The sequence below is a fragment of the Macaca fascicularis genome, chromosome 6, assembly GCF_037993035.2.
Source record: "Macaca fascicularis isolate 582-1 chromosome 6, T2T-MFA8v1.1".
NCBI lineage: Eukaryota > Metazoa > Chordata > Mammalia > Primates > Cercopithecidae > Macaca > Macaca fascicularis.
Window position 1 is genome coordinate 144,302,271 of NC_088380.1, and position 17,035 is coordinate 144,319,305.

Genomic DNA, 17,035 nt, shown 5'->3' on the forward strand with positions numbered 1-17,035 from the left:
GGGATCCTCTTAGTCCAAATGTTTTGTTAAGTAGGCAGGATAGTATAAAAGAAAACAGACTCTAGAATCACACTGTCTGGGTTCAACTCCCAGTTCTATCATTTGGTAGATGTATGGACTTAAACAAGTTACTAAATTTTCCTAAGACAATATACATAAAGCACACGGTCTGGCATATAAAAAGGGGTCAATAAATGTTAATCATTATTATTGCCTTTAGATTACAAAAAAAAAGATAGATCCTATTTTAAAAAGCCAAGAATATCCTCAAATAATGGAGTAAGAATGAACATAAAACAAAAGACAAAATAATACTCTCGTACTTACATCATAAGCAGGTTCATTTATGGTGAATACTATCTACATCACTGTGGTTATTAGTTACATATAAATAAATACCACTTTATTGAGTGTCTACTCTCTTTAAAACCTTTACATACACTGTCTCATTTAATCCTCTTAACAACCCTCTATGGTGATGATAATAATAACACCAAAAATAACAGCTAATGTTTACCAAGTGCTTATTATATGTCATGCATAGTCATGAAGTAGGACTTTTCATTTGATTATTACCCTCATTATACAGACATAACTGAGTTACACAGAGGCTAAATAGCTTGTCAAAGCTTACACAGCTAACAAGGTAGGTCTTATTACTACCATTTTATAAGAAAACTGGAACCTATGAAAATTACCTGTAAAAGTAAGTAACTGGGGCAGGCTTTGAACCAGCATCTGTTGGACTCTCAAGTCCATATGCTTTTATTTCTGTTACTCTGCCACCTTATGTGGATTATCAACACCAAATAGTTAAGGCTGGCTTCCCTCATTCTCACCTTCCTTTGCCATAAGCCAGTATGTACTGACAATAGTCTCGTTTGAACATTTGCCTCTGAGGAGAATATAATCAGGAAGGCAAGTCTGATGCAAAACTCCATATTCTGAAATGCAACCCTTAACACAATGTACCATGGATTCTCTCTCCTGAGGTGTCTGTTGCACTCCATCTAGCGTACATGCCTTTCAGATACTTGGTGGTTCCTAATAAGGTACCCCAATCAGTTTCTTAATCAAGGCAACACTTCAAAAGATTTTCAGATGAATGCTACAGACAGGTTTCCTATTTCCCTCTGTCTTAGAAGGCCCTCAAAATCCCCTCCACTGAAAGAAACAAAGCCGCTTCAAGCCTCTCAAAACATCTTGAAAATACATTTTCAAAAGGACTACACCCGTAGGAAGAAACCTAAACTGAAGTCTTATTTCTCAAATGAACTAATTGTTTAATATTGCACAAATTATGTCCCTTCTTTGTGCCTCTTCAAAAGTGGAGAAAGTGTCCTGAGATTCTAGTTTAAAAAATGGGGCTCCTGACTGGGTGTGGTGGTTCACGGCTGTAATCCCAGCACTTGGGGAGGCTGAGGCAGGCAGATTAAGAGGTCAGGAGATCGAGACCATCCTGGCTAACATGGTGAAACCCCGTCTCTACTAAAAATACAAAAAATTAGCCGGGCGTGTTGGCAGGCGCCTGTAGTCCCAGCTACTCGGGAGGCTGAGGCAAGACAACGGCGTGAACCTGGGAGGCGGAGCTTGCAGTGAGCCAAGATCTCGCTACTGTGCCACTGCACTCCAGCCTGGGCGACAGAGCGAGACTTCGTCTCAAAAAAAAAGAGATGGGGGAGTCCTTTGGGGAAGTATTTATTACTAACCAGAGGGATTTGGTGGAGTGAGAAATGTAGACAGTGGTAAAGAAATAAATCCACATAACCTTTGCAGGATAGAGCAAAGCAGCATCCAAAGGCCTTTCCTATCTTCTCCAAGATTTATCCGCCACTAAAGACGAGCAAAGATAGGATCCTGCTGCCACCTGGTGGCACTTTAGGCATCACAGAAAGAAGGGCTTACTCAATAGGGTCATGCAACCCAAATCCCCCTCAAGAAACCACAACCTCCTCCTCCTCCCTTACAATTAACTGCACAGAGCTTGACCATTCACAAAACACTTTTAACCCTATTATCTCATTTCATTCTTCCAACAACTATGGGAGGGGAAAGGGGAGGTGTGCGGGGGGAGGGGGCAGAGGGGGCGGGGTGGCAGGACTGGAGGCATAACTCCAACTCTGTTGGAAAAGCCAAAGCTCAGAGAGACTACGTGACTTGCCTAAGGTCACACAGTGAGTAGCTGACAGTACCTGAACCCACATTCCCTGATTCTAAATCAGGTGATTCATTCTCTGCTGTGTAGGCAAACGGGTAAAACTGAGGTTTAGGTATGCTCCAGGTCTAGGAATTTGAAGGAAGGAGGCTTAAGAAGAGAAAAGGCTCAATTTCTTCTGCAGACACAACTAATTGGCCACAGGCCACAGCCAGGCCGCTTAGAAAAAGGTCTACATAGTCGACTTGTCTCTAGAAAAAGGTACGTAGATAGCCTCGGTTCCTGTCTTCCTTCTCGGTTTGCACATTCTCAGTTAACATCTCTAGGTCTCTCCAGCTGCTCTCCCTCCCTCTACTTTCCAGCCCTAGCCTACCCATAGGACACAAGGCTGATTTATGGCTAAGTGCTAAACACCAAACGGATCCCAGACAAGGGAGCCACAACATCTAGAAATCAGCAAAAACTACAGGGAGAGCTGCTATGTCCCTGGGTTAGAGCTCATAGTATTTGTGGCTCAGCCCAGATTTTCCTGTAAGTTTTGGCAGAAAGCTCAGGTGGCTTGTCCCATATGGATGTCATGCACACTGAAACCCAGTAGGCAATGCTGGAGTTATGACTTACCAACTAGTACATAGGGATAGCCTAAGAATCTGAGAGTTTCCAATTTCTCCAAGGCAACCACAACTTCTTAAAGAATTGCAGCTGGGCACTGTGGCTCACACCTGTAATCCTAGCATTTTGGGAGGCCGAGGTGGAAGGATTGCTTGAGTTAAGAGTTCAAGACCTGCCTGGGCCAAAGAGTGAGATTCCGTTTCTACAAAATAGAGAAAATTAGCCAGGTGGGTGACATGCATCTGTAGTCCCAGCTATGGGGGAGGCTGAGAGTGGGGAGGATCACTTGAGCCCAGTAGGTCAAGGATGCAGTGAGCTGTGATCGCACCATTGCACTCAGCCTGGGCAACAGTGAGACCCTGTCTCAAAAATAAATAAATAAAAGAAATGCAAAGCCCAAGTGCCTAAACTTTCTACAACCCACAGATCTCCCTCTCTCCCTCCCTCCCTCACTGCCTCTCTCTTTCCCTCTTTCCCTCCCTCCCTCCTTCCTTCCTTCCTTGTGAGTAGAGCACATTCACTAAATGAGTGGAGTATTGTATGGGATAAAGGTGACAAATAAGAAATAATTCCTTTGTGAAATCAGGATCTTGAAGAGATACCTGCATTCCTGTGTTCACTGCAGCATTATTCACAAGGACCAAGATATGGATATGACTTGCATGTCCATTGACAGATGAATGGATAAAGAATATGTGGTATACATGTACAATGGAATATTATTCAGCCTTTAAAAAGAATAAAATCCTGCCATTTGTGACAATATGAATGAACCTGGAGAACATTATGAAATAGGCCAAACATAGAAAGATAAATTTCATTCGTGTCTGTGTGAAGAGACCACCAAACAGGCTTTGTGTGAGCAACAAGGCTGTTTATTTCACCTGGGTACAGGCGGGCTGAGTCCGAAAAAAGAGTCAGCAAAGGGTACTGGGATTATCATTAGTTCTTATAGGTTTTGGGATAGGCAGTGGAGTTAGGAGCAATGTTTTGCGGGCAGGGGGTCGATCTCAAAGTACATTCTCAAGGGTGGGGAGAATTACAAAGAACCTTCTTAAGGGTGGGGGAGATTACAAAATACATTGATCAGTTAGGGTGGGGCAGAAACAAATCACAATGGTGGAATGTCATCATTTAAGGCTATTTTCACTTCTTTTGTGGATCTTCAGTTGCTTCAGGCCAGCTGGATGTATACATGCAGGTCACAAGGGATATGATGGCTTAGCTTCGGCTTAGAGGCCTGACATTCCTGTCTTCTTATATTAATAAAAAAAATAATAATGGTAAAGTGTTAGGGCAGCAAAAATTTTTAGGGGTGGTATGGAGAGATAATGGGTGATGTTTCTCAGGGCTGCTTCAAGCAGGATCAGGGGCGACATGCGAACCTAGAGTGGGAGACATTAAGCTGAAAAAAGACTTTGTGGTAAGGGGTGATATTGTGGGGTTGTTAGAAGGAGCATTTGTTGTATAAAATTATTGGTGATGGCCTTGATGAGGTTTTGTATGAATTGAGAAACTAAATGAAAGACACAAGATTCAAATAAAAGAAGGAGAAAAATAGGTATTAAAGGACTAAGAATTGGGAGTACCCAGGACATCCAATTAGAGAGTGTCCAAGGGGGTTCAACATTACTGTTTGCTTGGTTGGTGAGTTTTTGGGCTCCATCCTTGAGTTTATGTTGTCATATACCAGGCCAGATTGATTAAGGTAAGAACAACACTCTCCATTTAAAAATATACAGAGTCCTCTTTTTTTAGCAGTGAGTAAGTCAAGGCCTCGGCAATTTTGGAGGAAAGAGAAATGCAAAGCCAGCAACTGTTTGTTAAAGAAGGATTAGAAATGGCTAGGAGAGAGTGAGATTGATAGTGTGGTGGAGATAGCTGGGGAGAGGTAGAGGGTGGCATAAGAACGGGAACCAGAATAAGAGTGAGTATAAAAGTAAAGAATAGGACTTCATCAGGGTGAAAGTATTGGAGGGTACCTTGCCACTGAAGATCCACTTCAAGAGAGACTTAAGGGTGGCGATTTACATCCAGGAGTCACTAAATACCAAGAGCCTGAGAAACTGCTTGGGTGATTTGACTAATAAAGGCCAGTCCGTTATCAGACTGCATAGAGGTGGGAAGGCCAAACCGAGGAATTACATCTGACAAAAGGGAAGAAATGGCCGCAGTGGCCTTCTCAGACCCTGTGGGAAAGGTCTCTACCTATCCAGTGAAAGTGTCTACCCAGACCAAGAGGTATTTTAGTTTCCTGACTCAGGGCATGTGAGTAAAGTCAATTTGTCAGTCCTGGGCAGGGGCAAATCCCCAAGCTTGATGTGTAGGGAAGGGAGGGGGCCTGAACAATTCCTGAGTAGTAGTAGAATAGCAGATGGAACAACTGAGAAGTGATTTCCTTGAGGACAGATTTCCACAATGGAAAGGAAATGAGAGGTTCTAAGAGGCAGGCTAGCAGCTTGTAACCTACATGGAAGAGATTATGAAATGACGACAGAATAGAATGGGCCTGTGAGGCTGGAAGGAGATATTTTTCTTGGTCTAAGAACCATTTGCCTTGTGTGGGAAGAGATTGATAGGTGGAAGTTTCAGTGGGGGAGTAAATGGGAGTGACCAGATGAGAAGGAGAAAAACTGCCATGAGGGATAGAAGCTGGAAGCTAGCTGCTTTTTTAGCTACCTTATCAGCATAAGTGTTGCCTTGAGCAGTGGGATCTGATGCCTTTTAATGGCCCTTGCAGTGAATGACTCCAGCTTCCTTTGGAAGTAAAGCGGCCTTGAGAATAGTTTTTATTAAAGAGGCATTAATGATGGAGGACCCTTGCATGGTGAGAAAACCTCTTTCTGCCCATATAACAGCATGGTGGTGCAGGATATGGAAGGCATATTTAGAGTCAGTATAAATATTTAATTTTATTGATGCGTAGTCCCTTTGCAAGAGTGAGGGCCCGAGGCAATGAGTTCAGCTTGCTGAGAGGTAGTGGAGGGCGGCAGAGTGGTAGCCTCAATGATAGATGTGGAAGATACTATAGCATAGACTGCCTTTGCTGGTGTGTGGCAGTTAGGCCTGGTGGAACTGCCATCAATAAACCAAGTATGATCAGGGTGAGGAACAGGAAAGAAGGAAATACAGGGAAATTGAGTGAATGCCAGGTGGATTAGAGAGATACAGTCATGAGGCTCAGGTGTGGTATCAGGAATAATGTGGGGGGCTAGCCTAAAACAGTAAGGTTAAGTTGTTTGGACAGAAAGGCTACAGGACGTAGTCCCGGCTCTTGTGTAAGAATTTTGACTGCACAGCCCTGTACTTTGGCTGTGTGTAATGAAACACACTGGCTTTTCCTTTTTAGGGAAAGCCAGTGTGGGAGCAGCCTCTAGGGCTGTTTTTAAGGAGCAGAAAGAGGAGTGGCAAAAGGATTTAGGATCTATGGGGTCAGCTAGGTTTGTGTTTGTGAGTTTACATAATGGTTTAGTCAGGTTCCAAAGGTGGAAGTACCTAACCACACCTAGGAAGGAAAGGAGTAGTTGTTTTGTAGAAGGGGTTCAGGTTTGGGAGATTAGCTGGACACAATCGGCAGGGAGAGCACGTGTGTTTTCATGAAGAATTATGCCGAGACAGGTAACAGATGAGGAAGAAATTTGGGCTTGACTGAAGTAATGGGGGCTGTCCACAAAGCCTTGCGGTAGTACAGCCCAGGTAATTTGCTCAGCCTGATGGGTGTCAGGGTCAATCCAAGTGAAAGCAAAGAGAGGCCGGGATGAAGGGTGCAAAGGAATAGTAAAGAAAGCATGTTTGAGATCCAGAACAGAATAATGGGTTATGGAGGGAGGTACTAGGGATAGGAGAGAATATGCGTTTGGCACCACGGGGTGGATAGGCAAGACAATTTGGTTGATAAGGTGCAGATCCTGAACTAACCTGTAAGGCTTGTCCAGTTTTTGGACAGGTAAGATGGGGGAAACTGTAAGGAGACTTTATAGGCTTTAAAAGGCCATGCTGTAACAGGCGAGTGATAACAGGCTTTAATCCTTTTAAAGCGTGCTGCGGGATGGGATATTGGCGTTGAGCGGGGTAAGGGTGATTAGGTTTTAATGGGATAGTAAGGGGTGCATGATCGGTCGCCAAGGAGGGAGTAGAGGCGTCCTATACTGGTGGTTTAAGGTGGGGAGATACAAAGGGAGGATGTGAAGGAGGCTTTCAACTGGGGAAAAAGGTGGCAATGAGGTGTGGCTGTAGCCCAGGAATAGTCAGGGAAGCAAATAATTTAGTTAAAATGCCTGGACCTAATAAGGGAACTGGGCAGGTGGGGATAACTAAAAAGGAGTGCTTAGAAGAGTATTGTTCAAGTTGCCACCAGACTTGGGGAGTTTTAAGGGGTTTAGAAGCCTGGCCATCAACACCCACAACAGTTATGGAGGCAAAGGAAACAGGCCCTTGAAAAGAATGTAATGTGGAGTGGGTAGCCTCTGTATTGATTAAGAAGGGGACGGACTTACCTTCCACTGTAAGAGTTACCCAAAGCATCTGTGATGGTCCAAGAGGCTTCCAAGATGATCGGGCAGTGTCAGTCTTCAGCTGCTAAGCCAAGAAGATCTGGGAAGGAGTCAGTCAGAGAGCCTTGGGCCGGAGTTCCAGGGGCTCTGGGAGTGGTTGCCAGGTGAGTTGAACAGTCCAATTTTTAGTGGGGTCCTGCACAGATGGGACACGGCTTAGGAGGAATCCCGGGCTGCAGGCATTCCTTGGCCCAGTGGCCAAATTTCCGGCACCTGTAGCAAGCTCCTGGGGGAGGAGGTTCTGGAGGAACCCCTGGCAGCTGCAGTTCAGGCATTTGGAGTTCTTGTGTGCTGGAGATGTGGCTGAGTTCTGTCTCACAGTGGAGGCAAGGAATTGCAACTCAGAAATACATTGCTACTTGACTGCCTCTATTCTATTAGTGTACACCTTGAAGGCGAGGTTAATTAAGTCCTGTTGTGGGGTTTGAGGGCCAGAATTCAATTTTTGGAGCTTTATTTGTCGGGAGCAGATTGGGTAATAAAATGCAAATTGAGGATAAGACAGCCTTGTGACCTTTCAGGGTCTAGGGCTGTAAAGCATCTCAGGGTTGCTGCCAAATGGGCTATGAACTGGGCTGGGTTTTTATATTTGATGAAAAAGAGCCTAAACACTAACTGATTTGGGAGATGTTGGACAAAGAAAAAGGAGCATTAACCTTGACTATGCCTTTAGCTCCAGCCACCTTCTTAAGAGGAAATAGCTGGGTAGGTGGGGGAGGGCTAGTCACGGAATGAAACTGTAAGCTGGACCGGGTGTGAGGAGGGGAGGTGATAAAAGGATTATAGGGTAGGGGAGCAGAGGCTGAGGAAAAATTGGGACCTAGCTCAGCCTGGCGAGGAGCAACCTGGGGAGGAGGGGAGAGGTCAGATGGGTCCATAGAAAAGGAAGATTCAAAAGACTCAGAGACGCTTGGGGTTGGGACTGAAGGGACAGGCAGGAGGGAAAGGAGGAGGATTTGGGAGGAATCGCATTGGGAACAGAGACTAGGGAGGGAACGAAGTGTGAAAAATGCCTGGATGTAATGCACCTCAGACCATTTGCCCATTTTACTACAAAAATTATGTAGGTCTTGTAGGATAGAGGAACCGAAAGTGCTGTTTTCTGGCCATTTAGAGCCAATTGTCAAGTTTGTATTGGGGCCAAGCAGAGTTGCAGAAGAAAATAAGGCATTCAGGTTTTAGGTCAGGTGTGAGTTGAAGAGGTTTTAAGTTTTTGAGAACACAGGCTAAGGGAGAAGAGGGAGGAACGGAAGGTTGCCCATAGTGAAGGAGGCAAGCCCAGAGAAAAGAGAGAGTAGAGACAGAGAGAGAAGAGCTTAGGGGGTTCTTGCCCTCCAGAAAAGCGGAGAAGGGCTAGAGACACAGAAAGAAGGGGTCAGGGGGTTCTTGCCCCCCAGAAAAGCGGAGAAGGGATAGAGACCTGGAGAGAAGGGGTCGGGGGGGGGTTCTCGCCCCCCCAGAAAAGCAGGGAAGGGGTAGAGACACAGAGAGAAGGGGTTGGGGGGGTTTTGCCCCCCAGAAAATCCATACTTGCCGCTAAGGGTGAAGGACCAAGGCAGGCATCCCCGCGTGGTCAGACACCTCTGAAATGTGCGTGAATAATCAGGCAGGCATCCCCGCATGATTAAACACCAAAGGAAGACTGTCTTCCCAAGTCCGTGACCAGCGCCAGAATTTTGGGTCCACGGATAAAACGCGTCTCCTTTGTCTCTACCAGAAAAGGAAAGGAACTGAAATTAAGGGAGAGATTGAAGTGTGGCGCCAAGACTGAAAAGAGAAACAGGTTGAGGGATAGTGAGAGAGGTTGGAGAAGAGAGTAAAAAAAGGCCACTTACTGGATTTAAAATTAGTGAGATGTTCCTTGGGCTGGTCGGTCTGAGGACCAGATATGTAGGTGGATCTTTCTCACGGAGCAAAGAGCAGGAGGACAGGGGATTGATCTCCCAAGGGAGGTCCCCAGATCCAAGACACGGCACTAAAATTTCACTTGCATCCATGTGAAGAGACCACCAAATAGGCTTTGTGTGAGCAACAGGCTGTTTATTTCACCTGGGTACAGGCGGGCTGAGTCCGAAAAAAAGAGTCAGCAAAGGGTACTGGGATTATCATTAGTTCTTATAGGTTTTGGGATAGGCAGTGGAGTTAGGAGCAATGTTTTGCGGGCAGGGGGTGGATCTCAAAGTACATTCTCAAGGGTGGGGAGAATTACAAAGAACCTTCTTAAGGGTGGGGGAGATTACAAAGTACATTGATCAGTTAGGGTGGGGCAGAAACAAATCACAGTGGTGGAATGTCATCATTTAAGGCTATTTTCACTTCTTTTGTGGATCTTCAGTTGCTTCAGGCCATCTGGATGTATATGTGCAGGTCACAAGGGATATGATGGCTTAGCTTGGGCTTAGAGGCCTGACAATAAATACTGTATGATGTCACTTATATGTGGAATCTAAAATAGTTAATTCATAGAATTTACCACGGACTGAGGGAAAGAGGATATGAGAACCTGTTGGTCAAAAGGTAGAAAGTTTCAGTTATGCAAGATGAATAAATTCTGGAGAGTTAATGTATGGCATGGTGACTATTAGTAACAATGTTACACTATATACTTAAAATTTGTTGTTGATCCTAAGTATTCTCACACAAAAGGTATTCTCACACACACACAAAAGGTAACTATGATGGATTGGTTAATTACCCTGATTGTGGTGATTATTTCACAATATGTATATCAAATCAAGTTGTATAATTTAAATATATATAATTTTTATTATTTTTTTCTTTTGTTATCTTTTTTAAGAGATAGAGTCTCACTCTGTTCACCCAGGCTGGAGTGCAGTGGCTCAATAATAGCTCACTGCAGCCTCAAACTCCTGGGCTCAAGTGATCCTCCCACCTCCATCTCCGGAGTGGGTGGAAGTACAGGCATACATCACCATGCCTGGTTTATACAATTTTTCAAAAAAGAAATAATTCCTTTGATTAAAACTGTGTTGCCTAATGGCAAATGGGGAAATGGGGGGAAAAAAGTTATAAATGGATGTGAGATATAAACATTAAGTGCTTGGGGGTTAAGAAAAAAAAAATAAGATTCCTTCTGGTTTGGGAGTTAGGGGACAAAAGTGGATTTTAAAAAAAGCTATTTCATGGATGTATAACATATAAAACCCTTCGGAAGTCTGCCCTCTACAAACCTTCCCTGCCTTCTCTCCTACTACTACCTTGCCCTCACCCTACCATATTCTGAACACGAGTTTTCTTTAGTAAGTTAAGGATTAAGAGTATATGTTTTGCAATCAGACAGATCTTGGTTCCAATCCTACTTCTGCCATATTAGACAACCTTGGGTAACTTTTGGTATTTCCCCCCACAAAGCCTCAGTTTGCAGATCTGTAAAGTACATATCATAAAGACAGTTATTTAAAAAGGTATTTGTGAGAGTCAATTGAGAGAATGTATGCAAAGCTTTGTGCATGAACCATAGGAAAGACGTAGCAAATAGCAATTGACATTTTTCATTATCTCTGTGTCTTTGATGATGTTTTCTTTGCCCAGTATTCTCTTCACATTCTCAGACTGTTCCACTCCTATTTCTCCTGCAGGCCCATTACAAAAGTCTTTCTTCTTGAGTGCCCTAGGTCTTGCAAACAATTCCCCCACTGAGTGCTCAGAACCTTTGTTCATACCTCCTTTACTGTATTTACATGAACTTGTATTTGTTTGTAGGCTCCAGAGGGCAAGAGTTAGGTCTTACTCATTCTAGCACAGTATATGACCCACGGTACCACTAGAGAAGTGATCGTTAAATAAATAAGATTGTATTTGAGCTAGGCCTTAAATAAATAGGAATTAAAGCAAACCTCTGGATGGCCTTTTAAATGTGAATGTTAACCAATTAGTGTTATACATTAACCCATCAGAAATCTCCAGAATTAATTATCAAGAATTAGCCTTTAAGATGAGCTGACAGGCAGGACCAAAGTGAGTCAAAATTTCATTAGGAAAAGCTGGAGGTGGATGCATGGATGAATGAAAGGACCCTGGAGCCCAGGCAAGCAGCTCAGGAAACAGGTACAGGACTTCCTTAGGTTAGCCAGGGGCACTTGGTGGTATGGTGGTGAGGGAAGGGAATCACTTTAAGAGTGAATAAGAGATTCGAGGATAGATAAAAAAGTAAAATAAAAAGACGAGTATCACAAATTTTCCAGACGGTCCTAAGGAGAAAGAAACACACACGTAACACAGAAGGTCACTATGTAGTCTAAAAGGGTTAGTTTATATTATAGCTTTCCGCCTGCTCATGATGAAACTGTTCTCTTTATCGACAGAGAAGCAATCCTGTCTTTCATTACAATAAAAAAAAAAGAGGTCTCCAGGTCCTGTTCGGGCACCTGAAAATTTCCCAGCCATTATTTCTTCAAATACTTTTCTGGTGTCCCTGCCCTTCTCCAATTGGAGTTACATGTATATTAGACCATGTGATATTGTTCCACAGCTCACTGATACCCTGTTCATTTTTTTCATCTTTTTTCTCTGTGCTTTGAGTACTTCCTATTGTTATGCCTTCAAATGTACTAATTTTTTATTCAGCTGTGTCTAGTCTGCTGTTAATCTCATCCAATGTACTTCTCATTTCAAACATTGTATTTTTCATCTCTAGAAATTTGACTTGGGTGTTTTTCGTATATCTTCCATTTCCCTCCTTGTTATGCTCGTGTTTTCCTCTACTTCTTGAACATGTAAAGCATTTTTATCACAGCTTTTTAATATCCTTGTCTCCTAATTTTATGATATGTGTCATTTCTGAATTCTGTTTCTATTAATTAAATGTTATCTGTTGTGGGTTATATTATCCCATTTCTTTGCACGTCCAGTAATTTTTCACTGGATGCCAGACATTACTTATCTTTCTTCAAGAATCACAGTCCTATTATGCCTATTGTCCAATGTCTGAAAACCATTGTTTCATATATCATGTTGGGTTTTTTAGTTAAATTGAAAGGGTAAATTATATTCTTGATATTTCATCATGGCAGTAAATGGAAGGCCTTGGAATCTCTAATAAATTAATATATCTAGGCATTAAAAATCAATGATTGCTAGGCCAGGAACAGTGGCTCATGCCTGTAATCCTAGCACTTTGGGAAGCCAAGGTGAGTGGATCACTTGAGGTCAGGAGTTCAAGACCAGCCTGGCCAACATGGTAAAACCCCATCTCTACTAAAAATACAAAAATCAGACGGGCATGGTGGTGTGTTCCTATAATCACGCTATGTGGGAGGCTGAGGCAGGACAATCACTTAAACCTAGGAGGCGGAGGTTGCAGGTGAGCCAAGATTGTGCCACTGCCCTCCAGCCTGAGCGAAAGAGACCCTATTTCAAATAATAATAATAATAATAATCAATGATTGCTATTATAAAATCACAAAAAGAAGAGATAACCAGACACTTTGTGCCTCCTGATAAACACAACCCAACATCACCTATGAAGTAGTCTTTCAAAATAAAATATCAAACCTGAATCTGATCAAGCCTCTAGATCCAATAATCAATTTATAGGAAATTCAGAAGACAGAAGAGAAGAACATCTTAAACTACACCACAGGGATACAATCAACAAAATCAAAACTGCAGGAAACTCTACAGGACAAACAACTGGTTTTTTCAACAATCACAAGAATATAAAAATGTTGGAGGGAAAGCTATAGACTGAAAGAGACTAAAAGATATATCTATTGTAATGTGTGAACCTTATTTGGATCCTGGTTCAAGCAAGCAAACTGCAAGAAAAAACTGTGACATTTAGGAGACAACTGGAAATCTGAATGCAGACTAGATCATTGATGGTATTTAGGAGTTATTACTAATTTTTAGGTATGATTATGTTATTATATTTTTCACAAAAACCATCTCTTAGAGAAATATTTTGATTATATTATAGACAAAATATTTTGCTATTTGCTTCAAAATAATATGGTAGGGGGCAAGACAGTAGGGGTACAGAGGAAATAAGATTGATCATGAATACATAATTATAGGAACTAGGTTATATACAGACATATAGATATACATATATTTGAAATTTTCTATTATAAATAAGGTTTAAAAATTTAAAGAGTCATAAAATTGAGATACGGGTTCTAAAGCTGGCTTTGACATCATTTTTCTCTGTACCTATGGACTAATCACTTCTCTCTAGGCCTCAGTTTCCTCTATAAATAATGAAACATAAAACACATTCTAATATTAATTACACTTTCCACCATATCCACTCATTAGTTATGTGACATGGGAAAGTTACTTAATCTTTTTAAGCTTCAGTTTCCTTATTTGTAAAAGGTGATGAAAATAGTAGCTAATTTGTAGGACTGCTGGTGGGTTAAACTGGATGCTCTATGTTAGCGCTCTCATCACAGTGCCTGGCACAAAGCACTTAATAAATATCTATCGTTATTATCTCTTGCTGCACTAAGAAATACCAATAAAGAATTCTATACTTTATTTTAAAAAATGAGAGGCCTCTATAGTTTAGCCCTTCCTTCCTCCATATCTCCCTTCTTTGGGACAAAGGTAAGAAAATCTGAAACTTCCCCTCTAAAAGTCTGTGGAACAACATGCCCAATAGTACGAGACAGGTTAGGGTTTGGCTCTCCTTCCAAGTGAGAGTCATTGCTGCGGGTCTGGAAAAAACAGAGGTGCTACTTTAGTCATTTTCAGAATATAGTATGCAGCTGTTCTCCTGGAATGCCACACATCCTGAAGTTGCTCCAAGGGCTAAAAACAGAGTTCAGGCGATCAGCCCAATGCAGCCAAGCTCATTCTTTTCAAGGTGGCCCCATTTCAAATAAAATGGGCACTTTGTATGTAACTCCTTTTCTAACCAAGAGTTGGTCTTCCTCACCAGACTGTGAGCCCTTTGAGGGCAAAGCTAGTTGACCTTTATAGCTTACGCTCCCTAGCAAAGCACCTGGGACAGAGCAGGTACCCAATAAATGCTAGTTAAATGAAGGAATTAATGGTCTATTCTTTTGTTTTATTTGGGTTGGAGTAGGAGTGGAAAAAGAACAATGATAGGCAATACAATGAACCAATTGTTGGAAGGATCTTTCTAACAATTTTTCAGGGAGTACAACTTGTTCACAACTTTCCCAAATACACCCTGAATATTTTTTCCTTCTGAGCCTGTACTCATACTCATTCCCTCCACCCATTAATATCTTTCTCTTACTCTCCTTCTCTCACTTCACTCTTGCTGTCACTCTTTCACTCTTAATATCTACATCCTTCAAGACTTGGTTCCTCTTCCATGAAACTTTTCTTAACCACTATTGCTGAAAGGACTCTCTTCATCTTGATTTCCTATAACACTTTATCTTTAGCTTTAGGCACTCATAATGTTCTGTCATATGCAGTGGTCAGTTGTATGTTTCATAATTTTTGCGGATTGAAGGCAAGGTCATCTTTTAATTTCTGAGGCACCCAGCATAGCACTTTGTGTAAATCAGACATGTGCATTTATTGGTTAAACTTGGAAGAGTAAGAAATATAATCATTCAACCCAATTTAAAGTATAAAACAAGTGAGGCTTAAAAAGTATGTTTCATCCGGCCGGGCGCGGTGGCTCACGCCTGTAATCCCAGCACTTTGGGAGGCCGAGGTGGGCGGATCACGAGGTCAGGAGATCGAGACCATCCTGTCTAACACGGTGAAACCCCGTCTCTACTAAAAATACAAAAAATTAGCCGTGCGTGGTGGCGGGCGCCTGTAGTCCCAGCTACTCGGGCGGCTGAGGCAGGAGAATGGCGTGAACCCGGGAGGCGGAGCTTGCAGCGAGCCGAGATCGCGCCATGGCACTCCAGCCTGGGAGACAAAGTGAGACTCCTTCTCAAAAAAAAAAAAAGTATGTTTCATCCCTAAGATCTTTTTTTCTAAAAAAGTTAACACAGGAGCCAGGCATGGTGGCACATGCCTGTAGTCCCAGTACTCAGGACATGGAGGCAGGAGGACTGCTTAAGTCCAGGAGTTCAAGGCTGTAGTATGCTGTGATTATACCCATGAATAGCCACTGCTACTGCACTCCAGCCTGAGCAGCATAATGAGACCCTGTCTCGAAAAAAAAAAAAAAGTTAACGCATTGTTTTGGAAGTTTTTCTACCCTATTACTATGTTTTATTAGGCAATATCCTCTTCTGGAAACCTAAGGGAAAACTGTTGTTAGGTATATATATTCTCTAACCAAGTGAATTTAAAAGAAACATCAAAACATTAAAAATAATAATTTATATTTTCTTCAAATTTGGAGACAAGACAGGCTGGGCATCAAAAAACTAAGACTGAGAATCACTAGATAATTGTGGAACCTTAGCTAAGCCCTTGGCTTTTCCCAACACTAACCTCCCCAAACTACCTCTCAGCATAGTTGTAGGTACAAATGAGAGGAAAGCATTGAAAAACTATAAAATGTTATGTAATTTTAGGGTATAATACTTCTCAAAGGAAAGGGCCAGGATAGAAGTAAATCTTATTTCTTGAAATTAAGGATGAACTGAGGCTTCCTTGTTACTGAGATAATTGCTTTTTTTCTCTTCTAGATGATATATTCTACAACTGCCATCATATAATGACCACTTTGTTGCCTCTCCTCCTTTTTCCATTCCCTAGAGATTAAAAATTAAAATATATAAACCAAGATACCCCTACTACCCCTACCCCTAGCAAGCAAGTTCACTGAGCCTTATCAGTGTTATTTCTTCATGTTACCATATTTTATTGCTGAAGCACATTGAGATAATCTAGTCCAACTTTTCCATTTTATAACTAAGCAGTCCAAATCATAGAGAGAGCATATTATTTGTACGAGGTCATCCAGCTAGTGTCAGACCCCATAACATAATCTTGTTCTCTTAACTACCAGTTCTCAACATTATACCCAACAAGTATTTGAGCACACATTATCTATTGGCCATAAATATTTGTTGAACTAAAATGAATTTGTTTCTTCTTTGTTTCACAAAATAGCTGGACACCCTGTAGTAACTGCAAGGAAGAAGTAAAAGTGCTGTTCTGAAATCTATGGCTTAAAGCCAATATGATACAGACTCTGGAGCAGACTGCCTAAGTTCTGATCTGGATTCCACTACTGCCTATCTGTAAGACCTTGGGAAAATTGTTTTACATTTCTTAGCCTCAGCTTCCTCATTTTTGAAATGAAGATAATCACAATAACTACCTAAAACAACCCTCAAAGGGTTGTTTAGTCATCGAATACCATTTATTGAACACTTGCTCTGTGGCAGGACTCTTTTAGATGCTCGGGATACCACAAGGGACACAGAAAAAATACTATTTATCCTTAGGGGCTGACATGCTTCTGGGATTAAAGGAGATAATCTATGTAAAACACCTAGTAGAGAGTCTGGTACCAAATAAATGTTTAATAAATGTTAGTTATGGTGGCTGTTGTTATATTTATTTTAAAATGTACCATATGTTGGGCTAGGGCGCAGTGGTTCATGCCTGTAATCCCAGCACTTTGGGAGGCCAGGGCAAGAGGATGGGTTAAGCCAGGAGTTCAAGACCAGCATAGGTAACATAGTGAGACCCTGTCTCTACAAAAAAATATATACAAATTAACTGGGCATGGTGGTGTGTACCTCTAGTCCTAGCTACTCAGGAGGCAGAGGTGGGAGGATTGCTTGAGCATGGGAGGTTGAGGCTT

At 42.1% G+C, this 17,035-nt stretch overlaps 1 protein-coding gene across 50 annotated transcripts in view; it reads right to left on the reverse strand.

Moving 5' to 3' along the window:
* LOC102118988 (myosin regulatory light chain 10-like) overlaps nucleotides 1–17,035 on the reverse strand; it is a 113,152-nt gene that overhangs the window by 35,648 nt on the left and 60,469 nt on the right. For 6 of the 50 annotated variants that reach the window (XM_073994305.1, XM_073994309.1, XM_073994307.1 and 3 more), the window contains one exon: nucleotides 7,264–7,456. The exons of 38 other annotated variants lie outside the window; for them this stretch is intronic. In XM_073994305.1, coding sequence (XP_073850406.1) covers nucleotides 7,264–7,291 — 28 coding nt within the window. In that variant the 5' untranslated portion in view covers nucleotides 7,292–7,456. Of the gene's footprint in view, nucleotides 1–3,620; nucleotides 4,153–7,263; nucleotides 7,457–17,035 lie in introns of those variants that run through there. 6 more of the 50 variants (XR_012414100.1, XR_012414105.1, XR_012414104.1 and 3 more) reach the window with 2 other exon arrangements.